This window comes from Sorex araneus, chromosome 5 (genome assembly GCF_027595985.1).
Source record: "Sorex araneus isolate mSorAra2 chromosome 5, mSorAra2.pri, whole genome shotgun sequence".
NCBI classification, from domain to species: Eukaryota; Metazoa; Chordata; class Mammalia; order Eulipotyphla; family Soricidae; genus Sorex; species Sorex araneus.
Genome location: NC_073306.1, coordinates 26,343,813 through 26,358,035, shown reverse-complemented (window position 1 = coordinate 26,358,035; position 14,223 = coordinate 26,343,813). Strand labels below are relative to the sequence as shown.

Below are 14,223 nucleotides of genomic sequence, written 5' to 3'. Positions count from 1 at the left end.
CCCATCGGGGCCCAGTTCAAGGTCTACCTCCTCCCTGATGTCTCCCTCAGTTACAGAGTAACTTGTCTGCATCCTTTGAACTCACCTATCATTTCATCCACGCCCCTCCCAAAGCATTCATCCCTTGCTGACTTCGCGGAATCCACTTATTGAGGATCACATTTAGTTGTCTCATGGGAAACCTCCCCGCAGAGTTTTCTATCACGACCCTGTACTAGCCAGGCTGCCTGAGGCTCCCTCTAAGTGTTCTGTTCTCTGCCGGCTCCTGTTCTCTAACCCACATTTCCCAGTGTTCCCCACTGTGTTCTAGAAAGGGAAGGGGGCTGCAAAAGCTCTGTTATACTCCACCTTAGTCATGCCTGAGAGTCACAGTCACACCTGCTCTACCGTGGCCTCTGGCACCCATCGTCTGCCTCTCCCCTGCCCGCTCTGGGGGACAGACCCCCCAAGAGTGGTCTGCAGCCTGCTGGGCACTCACCACTGCCAAGCCTCAGGAGCAGCACATCCTGCAGCCTTCGATTGAGGTCGCGCAGCTCCTTCATTTCCGACACGAGCGCCCCATACTCCTTGAGCTTCTTGGCCTGCTGCACCAGCTGCCTCCGAGTCCGCTCCAGCTCCTGCTGGAGGTGGCGCATTTCTTCTTGCTGCTGCTGGTAGTTGCGCAGCAGTTCCTCGTACAGAGCCCGGGGCACCACGGCCTCCTCCAGACTGTCCATGTCCTCCGTGCCCGGTGAGGCCTCCACAAAGACCTCTTCCGGACACGTACTGTGGCACAGGCTCAGGCCGTTCTGCTTCTCCAGCCGGGCCACCACGGCCTCGATACTCTTGTGCGCCACTTCGCTCGGCTTCCGCCCCTCCGGTCTCTGTGTAGGACAACGAGAATCAGTTCAGGCAAGGGCAGCTGGGACTTTCTTGGACTGCGGCTCAATATTTCCCCAGACAATCCTAGAATCACAGAACCACAGAATGTCAGTGCTTGGAAAAATGTGTGCAAACACTCAGTCAAAACCCTTCATGTTACAAATAAGGAAACAGTGGTCCAGCGTGAAGAAGGGGTTTGTCCATCAGTGGGAGTCAGAACCAGGCTTCTGGTCTCCCAGGCCAGCATTTCCCTGCGCTATCACTTTGCTGCTTGTTAGATATCTGCTATTCCTGGATGCCCCTCCTTAAGTCCTCCACAGAACCTGGGCAGTGAGTTGCCCAGGGGTTGCAGACTGGGGTGGGGGTCTTGGCCTCAAGTTATACGTATGGAAAAATCCAGGAGAAATCAAACCAAGTGTTGCTAGGGGAGTCACTGCTCAGAGTCTTCCACAACAGAAACACATTTCAAAAGAGGGGGAGAGCTAGAGAGAATGCAGTGGGGAGGGCGCCTGCCTTGCACATGGCCAACCCAGAGTCTGAGCATCACTAGTGCAGAGCTAGGAGTGAGCTCCAAGCACAGCAAAGTGTGGCACGAAAAGAGGTGTGTGTGTGTGTGTGTGTGTGTGTGTGTGTGTGTGTGTGTGTTTGGGGAGTGGGGGGGGGCGGGCTGGGGAACGTTCCACTAGTAACCTTTTCCTCAAGAATGGTTACTGAGAATTCTAATCTACTGTAACCCTGGGCAAGAATAGAATGAATTTTATTTTCTGTTTCTCCGGAGCTGGCACTGGCAGGGGTTTGGGAACGTGTACTTAACTAAGTACAAAGAATTCTAATGGTGGAAGGTTCTTTGTCTTTAAATCCCTCATTTTACAGGTGAGGAGAGAGAGGCCCGGAGAAGGGAAGGACTACACTCAGGGTCACACAGAATTACAGGCAAAGCCTAACTTCCAGCACTGGAGTCCTCCCCCCATATCTGCCAATCAAGCCTAGACTTTGGCCCTGCTCAGCAAGCTGAATACAGAGAGGACAGTTCACTGAGATGAGAATCATCCAGGAGTACTCAGGGCTTGAGGTTTAAGCTGCTTGAGGAAATTCCAGTGCAAGTGGACAAAGCTGCCATTGAGGGTGTGTGGGAGTTATGAGGCCAATTGAATTCTTCACCCAGGCTGGCTGGAGAACTTGGAGCTCTCCTGACTGGGAGGATTTGTGGGAGGTGCAGACAACTAAGGACACCAGATTCCACACAACTGTGTCAGGTGCTAAAATCAAAAACAAAGGAAGACCGGCCTTGAGAATTCCCTGAGCAGACAAAGCCATTGGAGTCACACAAAGAAAGCTTACTTTAGCTTATTTAGCCAGGCTAACTTGCCCTGGTTCAATTCTTATGAAAATTTCTGGAAATCATAAGAAAACTTTTATTTTTTCCAAGGTTGGCCTGAGGCATTTATGGGTCAATTTTCTACCATTGAAGATACCTCTAATACTATAACGAGTTACGGTAGAGACTAAACAGTCCCTGCTTCTCATTCTACAAGCTACATTAAGAACTACATTTGTGAGCTTCGTCCCCAAGCTTTGGTCTGCGCAGTCCCAGTTTGAGAATTACCTCTGGTGTGTGCTCACTAAGCCTGCACTAATTATCACTTATGTGGGTCACTGGTTTCACTTCATCATTTCTGAATTTCTGACAGTGGCCAAGCCTGTTTTAAGCTCTTTGGGGGAAGGGGAACCTGAAGAGGGGTGGGGGAATCTCAAAAAAACTTGACTTTCATATCCTGAGACTGAGTCAAAATCTGATGACAAAATTCTATGTCATTTATCCTCTCAGATAAAATACTGCTAGTTTAGATCAGTGTTTCCCAAAGTATGGGGGACGGGGGTAAGGGTGAGGATAGGAAAATGATGCTGAAATGATGCAGGTACATGTTAACAGCCTCTGATATAATTACAGTGCAATTTTTGTTTGTTTAAGCAAGATTTATAGGCTGATCTGTAGCTACTCATCAAATGGCAATGCACACTTCAGGTTATCTGTCCTCATCACAACATCCTGAGACCTCCAAGGGCAGGGCCATATTTTGACCCCAAGCACCTTCTCAGAGCCAGGCTCATAGCAGGGGACAACAAATCTGTAACTGCTCAGGGCTGTGGAGACACACAGCACCAGGGTCCAGGATGCACACACGGGACCCTTGTTTTAGCTCTGATACTGTCTTGCACTGAAGGTGTAGTCCCGAAGAGATGCAAGCACCATCAGGTGGGGCCCTGGTGGCCTCTGGAAACTGCCAGGGTGTACCTGGTGATCCATGACACTCCAGGACCTGAGTAGCACTGTATCCTGGTCCTGGGGGTCCCTGAGCACTGCTTGGGAGGACTCCTCCAGATTACACTATGTTCAATGTAGAATGTATCCTTGTTCTTTCCTCCTTCCTCTTTTTTTTGCTTTTTGGGTCACACCCAGCAATGCACAGGGGTTACTCCTGGCTTTGCACTCAGGAATTATTTCTGGCGGTGCTTTGGGGACCATATGGAATCCGGGAATCAAACCCGGTCAGCTTTGTGTAAGGCAAATGCATTACCCGCTGTGCTATCTCTCCAGCCCCTCCTCCGTCCTCTTGAGGTGCCATTATACAGCAAAAACCATTTTGCCTGTGGAATGAGATTTTCAACACTTTCACGGAGTAGCTGGAGGAGTCTGCCAGATGCATACATTAGAATAAACAGCACCTCATGCAAAAATCTTCTTCTAGCCCAGGGTTCGGTGAACCTGGAGCACCTTGTTTCCTAATAAGTGAACTCTTCCTGTTTGGGCAGTGTGACAGTGATAAGAGGTGTGGCCTAGAACTGCATCTTCATGTGGCTTCAGCAGCAGGAATACTGTGAGAGTGTGAGAGTTGCACAGTGCAGCTGGCACTGCCCAAGGCAGGAGTCCCTGGAAGTTTCACCAAACCTGAGTCTCTCCCCATTCGAACATACTTAGCCTGGACAGCAGGGAACAGGGGTGACGGGGTCTGACCAGAATCCCTTAGTTATGTTAGAAACCAAAAACTATTCCCCCAAGCCCCCCCCTCCTGAAAAAAAGGAAAGATTTTGTTACCTTGATGTGTCTAAGCTGTAAATCTTCTTCCCCATAATCTTTAACCTCCCCATCTTCTTCTACGTGATTGAGAGAAAGTTTGGGTATTTTTATTTTCTTCTGCATCACACTGTTTTCAAGATCAGATTTGTCTTCTAAAATGCATATCAAGAAAACAATATTCAATATGCATCAAAATGTTCAAAATGCTCATAATCTCAAATGCTAAAGAATGACTGAGCCAGACCAGTTAAAAAGGGGAAAAGCAATGGAGTGCAGACCTGCTCCCTCCTGCCTGTGGGGCCCTGGCACCTGGGCAGGGAGAATCCTGATATGAATCTCAGCGTCTCTGAGGTTCCGGGCCTAAGACCAAACACTGACACAATGTCCCGTGATTTGGCTTTGGGGCTTCCTTAAGTGCACCTTAAAGGTTGGCCTTTTATGGAATTCTAGAATCCTGGAACTGGAATAGCCCATAGATTGCTATCTGCACTAAAATAGCACACGAATCCCTCTAAGACTGAGGCCTTTCTAAGCCTTGTTACTTCCCAGAAAAGCTCTGAGGATTTCTGCTAGCTTAGGTACCAATATGCATGAAAGGATGACAGCGCTGACAAGGCAAAACCATACTGGAAGGACAGGGCCTCCCAGCCCCAGACAGTTGGGAAAAACGGATAGCAAGAGGCATTAGATCTGGTTGGAGGGATAGTTCAAGATGGGAGATGTGTGTTGAAAGTAGATAAAGGACCAAAGGTGATAGCTTCTCAGTACCTGTATTGCAAACCATAATGCCCAAAAGTAGAGAGAGAGTATGGGGGAAATTGTCTGCCAGAAGCAGGGGGAGGGGTTGCATGGTGGGGGGCATTCTGGGGACACTGGTGGTGGAAAATGTACACTGGTGGAGGGATATGTGTTCGATCATTGTATGACTGAAACTCAAACATGAAAGCTTTGTAACTGTACCTCACGGTGATCCAATTAAAAATAAAAAAAGAGGCATCAGATGACAGAGTGACTGAATTGAAGGGGTCTCTGTGGCCAATCAGTCCAACTCCCTCATTTTACTGACAAGAAGCTCAAAGTCAGGAGAGTGAAGGCGACCTCTGGCATCTTGCCTGGTGCTTATGAACCTACAACCTGTTGAGTGCTGCACCAATACAAAAGGATGTTATTTCTCTCCACTCTCTCCTCCCTCGGAGCTTAATAATCTAAATTAAGATTTCTCCCCTTATGAATGGATATCATACTTTACTAGTTCTGTCTCTCCCAGGAGGGGCAAAAGTAAAAATTGAACCAGGAGTTCAGATGCAGAATGAAGCGGTTCTGGAAGTGGCCCCAGTGGTAGGTCCTTGGGCGTTAAGTCCTTTGGGGTCTTGTTTCCCAGGCTTGAGAGGAGTGTTGGGGAACGGATGGTTCATATACTCCTCCAAGGCTCTCACTGCTACATCCTAAGCACACATTACTCAACTCTGGGGGTTTCACATGCCCAGAGAGTTGATTTAGTCAAGGGTCTTTGGTGGGGGGCGAGGGGAGCAGAACATGAGAACATATACAGCAGACATGTTTTCACACATTCCTAGGCCAGGCTTCTCTCAGAACTGATAGTAAAGCTGAGAAGAAAGCTTACAGGCACATAGCTACTCCAGAAAGAAGTGAAATGCCAGATCATTTCAAATGATTTTAGTAATGGAGAACCAGCAGACCAGAGGTGGGACCCCAGCATCATAGAGACCTTGGTGTGAACCCCAGCAATTCTGTGGCAAGGTGAGAAGGACTGGGCATGAGTCTGAGGCTGGCTGAGCTCACATCATCTCTATCTAGGAAGGTGTGGGAATGACAGTGACAATCCCCACAGTGTACCACAAAATGCCTGGAAAACACTAGGCCCTGAGTGAAGGAGGTATATTAAAAGTATTATTATCAACATGATGAGGAAAATTTTATTTGCACAAGGTGAATGAAGATAACAATTTGAAAAACAAAGAGATGCTTTAAAGAGGGCACAGAGTCTGTAAAGGATCTGCTGAGAAAACTAAGAAAGAGGTGGTCTTGGTTATCATGTCCCCATGACAGGAAGTAAAAATGACTTCCCCTCTAAAGGAACAATCCTTGGCTTCCGTATTCTCACAAGAAAGGACTGGTGAGTCTTTGAACCTACAAGACATAGCCCAGAAATCAGGGATGAACAAGAGGGACTTGGGACTTCCTAAAAGAGCAACAGACTTTTTCTTACAAATCATATTGCTGACTGTAAGCTGTTAAAATGTAAAGTCTAAGAAAACTGGCTCTAAATGAAGTCCCCATCCTGAAATGGAGTGGATGAGTGTCATCCTTCACATGTTAAAAAAAAAAAAACAGGAAGGGAAAAGAGAGAAAAGGGAGAGACAGAGGGACAGAAAGAGGCAGAATGATTTTTAGCACTTCCAAACAAAGATCCTGAACTAGTCTATAATTGGGCAGGTTTAAGGCCCAAGGCTGAACTTGCAGCACCAAACCAGAAATGCCATGTTCTGCCTCCCTGAGCTCTAGGAACCTCTAATTCGGAGTCATGTGGTATGGAAAGTAGCCATCATTCACACGCACATAACTGGGTCATATTTGAACTGACAATGATACTCAGATCACCTCATTTATCCCTTTCAAAAGATAAAGGAACTGGGGCTCAAGAGGTGAAGTCCACACAACCATGCACACAACAACAAAGTCTTGAGAGAGAGAGGAGAGGAGCAGCCATTCCAGACAGCACATCAGAATATGCGTGTCATTCAGAAACTAATGCTATAATATGAAATGTGTGAGAAGTCATTTTGTGTAAACTTGATCCATTGCCTTTCCACCTATGTCTCTGCTTAACAGTTATTGGAATTTACAGCAGGATCTACCTGAGTCCTGGGGAGACAGAAAAAGGCAAAGGTAACTTCAATCAGTTTGGGGCAAGGGACACTATTTTACTCAGAGTAATCATGGCAAACTTTTGAGAAGAGGTGGCAGTTTAAATTTACTTTATTTCTCAGAGTTTGTTTCCCCATCTGTGGTTTGAAGTAAATAATTTTTATTCTTATCACTAGGGTGTTGTGAAGATGATTAAATCTATATGTTATGGAATTGAGCAGAGTAAGTTAACACTAAGAATGTGAGAGTTCAAGAAAGGACAACCACTGAAGGTGAGTGAGAACCTGGAATAATAAGAAGGTAAAAGAAAGAAGCCAAAAAAGGGATGGTTCGGAAAATACTCAGACTAGAAAGGTCACATAAAAAACAGCTTGGTTATAAGGAGAGAGGGAGGGGAGGAAGGAAGTAAAGAGATTAAAGGATCAGAAAATAAACACCCTTAAATGCCAAATCATGAAGAGTTGGGGAGGGGGGAGTAATATCCTGTAGGTATGGAAAAAACTAGGGCTTACAAAAACTGAATTCTAAATCCAGTTCTGCCACTTGGGAGGTGTGAGAAGGCAGACAATTGCTTTGTCGTTGATAGTCATTTCCCTTGACTGTGGAAGTCCAGATAGAACATCTACTCAAGTGGAGATCAAATCAGCTAAGTAAACATGCCCTGAAAACCACAGAACCCTGTGCAGACAGTGATGGCAGAGCTTATTAGCACAGTTTGCTGACTACCAAGAGAGACTTGCTTTTTGAGATGGACGCCTACCCAGCTTCCACTGCTTGGGAAGGAAGCACTTAGGAGTGTGCCACTACCCACGTGCTGACTGCAGGACTCACTCCCAACAACTATACCTAAAGGCTCCACATGCCCTCATGTGGAACTACAATACTTCCCTCCTTTGTTTGCTTGATAAACTCCCTTCGACCATAGCTCACTCTTTCCTCCTCCCTCACAAACTGCGCAGAGCTTTGTGGAAGCCAATTTTCTTACCACATTGCAATGATCTATTCTGAAGTCTCTCTTCCCCATTGGAAGTGTGAATAACCTCAGGGCAGAGACCAGATCACAGACTTGTCCATAAACAGGGACTCCTCAAACAAAAGTGTTTAATGAAAGATTTATTTAAAAGACTACATCAATACGTGGGAAAAGATGATCGACATCATCCTTCACTAGGGAAATGTGAAATAAAACAACAATGAGCTATGACTTTACACTCACTTGGATGTGAAGGGTAAGGGAGAGCCAGAATAAGCGCTGAAGGAATTAATGACTACAATAATAAGGTCAGCCAAATTCCCTAAGTTTAAAGTAGAAGACCACTTTCTCCTCATCCCTTAACAGACCCATCTATCCAGGAAGCAGTTCCCATCACCAGAATAAAATACAAACAAGTTGGAGCCAGGACTCAGGATTTTCAGGCAGGTTTTTTTTTGTTTTTTTAAGGATAGAATAAGCAATAAGCAGCACAGGGCGGGCTGGGGTGACAGCAGTGAGTTCAGCAAAGGAGCCACAACAGGCAGGACCTCCAATCACATTTCTTCTCACCTAGACTCTGCTCTTCTACTTGCCATGGGTATCCTGAGAGCCCTTTCCAAGCTAACTCCTGCTTGGCTGAATCTTCAGGCTCATCAGTCTCCTCCTTAACCGCCTTTTCTGAAAGAGGGTGCAGGAAGATCCACCATTTACCTTTCTCTGCCCTCAGTGACTTCATCGACCCTGCTCAAGATTGAGTGCTATGTTTTCTGGTCCTTACAATCTAGTAAAGTGTCAAGAACTGCCACCTGGAAAGCAAGGGTTGACTTCTTGAGAAATGCTGACTTCCATGGGGTGAACTTCCGGTCTTCAGGTCTTCTGAAGCCCTAACTTTGAGTTAAGGGTGAAGTCTCCTGTCCACGTCTAGTCCACAGAAGAATTCTGAACACTGAGTGTCTCCATAAAAGGGGGAAGAAATTTCTGATTAGGTGGGTGTGGGGGGCTCAGTGTCTATGAAAAATAGCCCCAACTTTCAAATGAGTTGCTCCTGATTTGGAATTCTGGCTTCACTACACACTAACTGCGAACACCTGGGCAGGCTAACCTGTCCCAGACTGTACCTATTATCTGAACAGTGAGGATAATCGTTTTCTAAAAGACAGTGTGAAGCATCAAGTGCAGCTTCTTTCTTGAAACAGACTTTCAATAAAGAACAGTGATGGGGCTAAGGGCTATATGTTTGGATTTTATCCGAGGGCAGAGCAAACTGCAGGTATCTGATACAGTCTGAAGCATGTTGGAAGAGACATTTTAGGAAGATGAATGCAGCAGTGGTGAGCAAGATGGATGAGGTGCGAGGAGAAAACAGAACACAGCTGAACACAGGGTGACAAGAAGCTACTGCTCTTTACTGGTCACATAAATGAAGGTGAATGATAGTAGGGAGCATTCAAGACAGAAACTAAATTCAATCAGCACTTTCAATTTGGCCTTAGAATATGATTCTGGCTCTGAGTTCTTAGAAATCACTGAAGAAACTAATAGAAGACTCAGAAAGATGAAGAAAACTCTCAGGTTAACCCACTTTTGCAATTGCTCTAAGCTGAAGATACACTCGCAGTTTTGGAGCAAACAAAATGAATGTGTATCCTCTGAGGAGACAGCCTTCACTGATTCTAACTTACTGCTTTGGGGCAGGGATGGGGGGACACATCCACCCCTCTCTCTGGGTATACTCCCAGCTCTTTGCTCGATGGTCACTCCTGGTCTTTAGAAGACTATAGGGGTACTGGAATCAAACTAGGTTCAGGTGTATGCAAGCCAAGTGTCTTAGGCCCTGTACTATCTCTCTGGAGTCAGGCACCAACTATCTCTTCCTCTTCTCTAGCTAATAACAAGCATTCACTCAATAAAAATGGAATCAGTACCTATGACATACCAGCTCTGTGCCAATCTATTTACTAACGCTCTACTTACTCCCTACAATAACTCTACAGAAGCAGAAACTGAAGGTACAAGTGAAGTGACTTGTGGCAGGCATGCCGCCATTACAGACCAGAGCCAGGTTTTTATGTGTGCATGATACTTGGCCCTGGTGCCATTATTTAATTATCATGCAAGTACAGGAAAAAATTCACCAAGTTTTTGTTCTTTTCTCAACTAAAGGTACGTCAAATGTAAAAGGGTGAATGTGTCAACATCACTTTTGATGTACCTGCTTTTCTCCCCAAGACCTCACCTACTTCACTGGGAGTGCACGCTGATACTCAACTGAATACTTGAAAAAAAAAAAAGACTTAATATCAAACCCGTGAACTACATGCTTATAAAGATCATGAATTCTAATTCCCAACTAGGGCTCCCATTCCGAGTCCTAAAATTTGCTCTTTAAAAATATAGAATTTGATATTTTGGCTGAGAAGATGAAAGACCCCATGAAACCCGTGTAAGGGGAAAGAAAAATAAGCAGACAGTTCTAGAAAACAAGTGACAAGAGAATCAATGCAAGTCTGTCTTCAAAAGTAAATTGGTGGGGCACCGTTAAAAATGGTAGCACTCCTGTGACCCAAATTTTACATATAAACCTGCTGGACAATTAAAGGAATAAACATCAGAGCTTTATTTTCATATGGATTTATTAGTTAGGATGAAGTTCTCAAAGGCCAAAGAGAAAATGTTTTGCAAATTGCTGCCTAGTTTTAGAAATGTTTGCATGCATGTTTCAAGTTTTTCATCTGTATAGATATCCAACAAAGTCTTATGTTTGCATTTAAAACAGACATGTCACAGAAAAGGCATGCAGACTGTATTCTCTGGCCTATGGCGTTTATTTCTGTAAAATCTAAGGCAGATAAAATTTCCAAGTTTGAAAATTGCCTGTTCTGGAAGCAAAGAAAAACAGGGTCACTGGTTCAAGGCCTGGCTGTAGGGCCAACAGATGGGTGACTAGTCACTTCCTTTACGTATTCTTTTCCATCAAATTTGGGGATTAACCTAGAAAACCTCAGCAAGTCCCTTAAATTGTGCAACTGTGGTGAGCCACAGGATCTTGCAGATCTCTCTTCAATGTGGTCCAGGGTCTGATTCTTCCAGCAGAGTTTGTCTGAAGAAATGACTTTCTTACTGAGGCAATCCAAAAAAGGGAGACAAGGAATTCGTCTTCAGGTTTCAGTTTTCTGTGCTCTCACTCCTGCCACCTGACTGGCCTTGACACAGTCAAGACTGGGAACCTGGTTCTGGGTGCTCATTTGTCTGGCTCCTCTCATGTGCTTCACCAGACTGCGGCCGGGCAATACCCAACGCAGGCTCATAGAGGAACAAGACTAGGGGCGAAATGATGAGCCTTCTGTGTACAAAATGTGTACACTTAAGCCAAGCCCCAGAAAGCATTTTAAGTCAAATGTATCTGTTTCTTAAATATACTTATTTTATTTTTTTAAAAAACACTCTTTTCCACAAAAAAATTGGTACCTACTACTAATCAAGTTGTCTTCCCTACAGCTCTCGGCAACTGCAGTCTTTCACAGTTGTTTCTATTTATGGTGCCTACTATGTGCCAGACACTTTTGCAAATTTCCTTGGTAGAAGGAATTTTGCATTGTAGACAGGCTGGTGATTTTTATCTCCATGTTCCAGAGGAGCAAGAACTTAGAAAAGTACTGTCTTCTTAAGGTCACATAGTCTGTAACTGAGTTATAATTTGCACCAGGACTGTTTGACTTCGAAGTCTACCTTCTTTCGATGCTCTAACATTTTCTCCTCAATGCTTAAGTGACTTCAAGGTCAGCTAACCACATATTCTCTCAAAGGGCAGGCTTCCATTAGAGAATATTCCTGATCGCTTGCCACCTCTGGCAGTGGGAGCTGAGCAGGATGCTGGAAGCCCTTTCCAGCATTCTTCAGCTCTGTCTTCTGTTACTATGTTGCTCCCACCAGCCTAGATGAATTCCACTCTCTGGTCCCAACTCAACTGTCTGGATACAAGAAGAACCCTCCTTCAGTGGAGAGAACTCAGGCATGGAAAATAACCAAGACACTAAGTTCCTTTCTTTTTTCAGGGGGGATGGGAGGGGGGTTGGGATAGAAACACACCCAGCAGGGATCAGAGTTTACTCCTGAGGAATCAGGAATCGCTCCTGGTGGGCTCTGGGGACCTTATGCAATCAAACCAAGGTCGGCTGCATGCAAGAACAAGTGCTATACTACCTCTCAGGCCCCATGATAAGTCTCTTTCTTTTCTAACTCTTAGCTGATCTCTCCTAAATCTCATCAGTGCACTCAAAGAAGAAAGACTTGTGTGGTTGAAAGAAACACAATCAGGTCTGGTATGGTGTGGGATGCAAAGTCTTCCTTCTTCATTTGGATTTCAGGATACCAAAATCTCCTTGACACTTGGTCCTCAGTCCATCTGTGGCTACTTCTTCCTAGTAACCCTCTGGCGCTTGTGTTCTGTGCCCTTTGAAGCTGAGTTTCTGGAGTTCTGTTCTGCATGCTTCTCACTCTGCACCGTCTCCCACTGACAACAGCCTTTCTTACATTAGGACCTTCCTGCTGGTATCATTGGTCAAATTTCTGCTTGCTTTCCTGAGCCTTGGGCCCTAGGCCTAATTTTTCAGGTGTATCAAATTACAGGTCCCAGGAGCCTCTATGATTCTACACATCTTAACTAAGTTCATTGTCTTCCCTTTCAACTAACTACTCTTCTACAGTTCCCCTTGGGAACCCTAACCCTACATCATGATCACACACATCACACAACCAATCTGTTCCCAAGTCCCACAGGGTTTCCTACCTTTATGTATCTCAGACCTGGCATGACTATTGGCACATTTGGAGCCAAATCAAACTTTTGACTGGACTGTCCCATACTTCTTCACAAATCCTATCTATAGAAAGACAGCCCACTGCTAGCACCCATAAGAATCCCTGTCACACAGGGATAGGAAGTAGGGGAGAAATTCCCCAAACTTGCAATCTCATAGGTCATAATAAATCTTTAGTAAATTATTCTGGAAGTTAGAACATAATGCCTATTTTTCACCCTACATTTCCCTCCAGTTTAAAGGGGACCACCTGGTATAAATAAATTCATTATCAACAATAGTTCAGGAAAAAATTCTCTAAGGATATGTATGTTCTTGTGGTAAGTATTTTTTAAAGCAGAAGAACATACACCTCTCCCACCCCCACCCCCCCTGAAGCTTATGTAAGATAAAGCAGGTGTCATGGTGGAAAAATAACTTGTTTTGGAATCAAAGAGCTAAAATTGTTTTGTTTTTGTTATTTCTAGGGCAGCCTCCTAAGCTGTGCTCAGGAGACTCAGGGGCCACTCCCGGCAGTACTTGGCTGTGCTGGTCCTGGGGGACAATCAGGGCCATCCCAGCAGAGCTGGGGGCACTCAGGACTATACCTGGGAGTGCCATGTGCTGCTAGGTATCAAAACTGGACCTAGTGAATTTCAGGCACGTTCCAGCCTTCTATTCCCCTAGCCCAACAACTAAAATGGAATTTCACTTTTCTGGTATGTTTTTAAAAATTAAAAATATAAAAATAAAAAAAGGAGTTCTTGAATAACAAAACACCATACAAAAAGCAAGACCTCAGCTTGCCTGGGGCATTTTTTCCCTTTGATCCGAAGAACCAGAACTCTGAAGTACTCTGTAGCGCACACTATTTAGTTGTAATAAATGATTCCTGTACAAGAGGAATCACAGCAGAGTGTACTTTAATGGTTAACATTTTAGTAGAATCTGCAACAGATGACAGCAGGCAAGTTCCAATCCTTGCTACCAATGTATATCAGCAGAACATGTCAAAACTTAAGTTTCACTGGCTTTAAAAAATCTTTTTGCTGGCAGTCTCCCACTGATGACATGCAGTGATCTTTGCATATGAAATCGGCTAGTCCCCTGCTTTGCTGCTAACTTTGTAGACGTTCCAAAGCATTTTGGAGCAAGTGATCTATTTGGACCAACAATGCCAAGCTGGGACCTGAGCCCTGAATGAGCTAAAATTACCAAAGCAAAAAGAACGTGGCTTTGGAAGCTATTTCCTCCAAGTATGGGGTTTCTTTTGGTCAAGGGAGTGATAAAGAATTTTGACTTTTTCCAGATGAACGAAGCTGAATGAAACCTCAACGGCCCACTGAAGTTTCTTTTGAAAAACAAGTTGTTGTGACATAAGTTTGTGTTCTCACTACTTCTCTCCCCAAGTAGTATAAACGCACCTGTCTTCCCAGTAGGACTGGACTTATGGTCTGTAAGCTGGGCACCACAGAGACACAGACAAGGAAAGTTGGGTCCCTATCCTGGAATGTTTCATTATCTAGAAAGAAGATAGTAACACTTGCAACTCACCAGAACAAGACAGGAAATGCTGAGGATCCATCAGCAAGCTCCAAACAAAATAAAAAGAACTCCTTGAG

General features: G+C 44.9%; 2 protein-coding genes across 2 annotated transcripts in view; both read right to left on the bottom strand.

Annotated features, from left to right (window-relative positions):
• The window catches only part of AGBL4 (AGBL carboxypeptidase 4), a 1,336,770-nt gene that overhangs the window by 208,427 nt on the left and 1,114,120 nt on the right, over positions 1–14,223 (bottom strand). The gene's annotated exons all lie outside the window — the stretch shown is intronic.
• The window catches only part of BEND5 (BEN domain containing 5), a 49,429-nt gene that overhangs the window by 29,968 nt on the left and 5,238 nt on the right, over positions 1–14,223 (bottom strand). Inside the window, exons 2-3 of the mRNA XM_004607152.3 lie at positions 3,959–4,092; positions 479–863 (exon numbers count right to left, since the gene is read on the bottom strand). Of these exons, the coding sequence (XP_004607209.1) occupies positions 479–863; positions 3,959–4,092 (519 nt within the window). The remainder of the gene's footprint in view (positions 1–478; positions 864–3,958; positions 4,093–14,223) is intronic.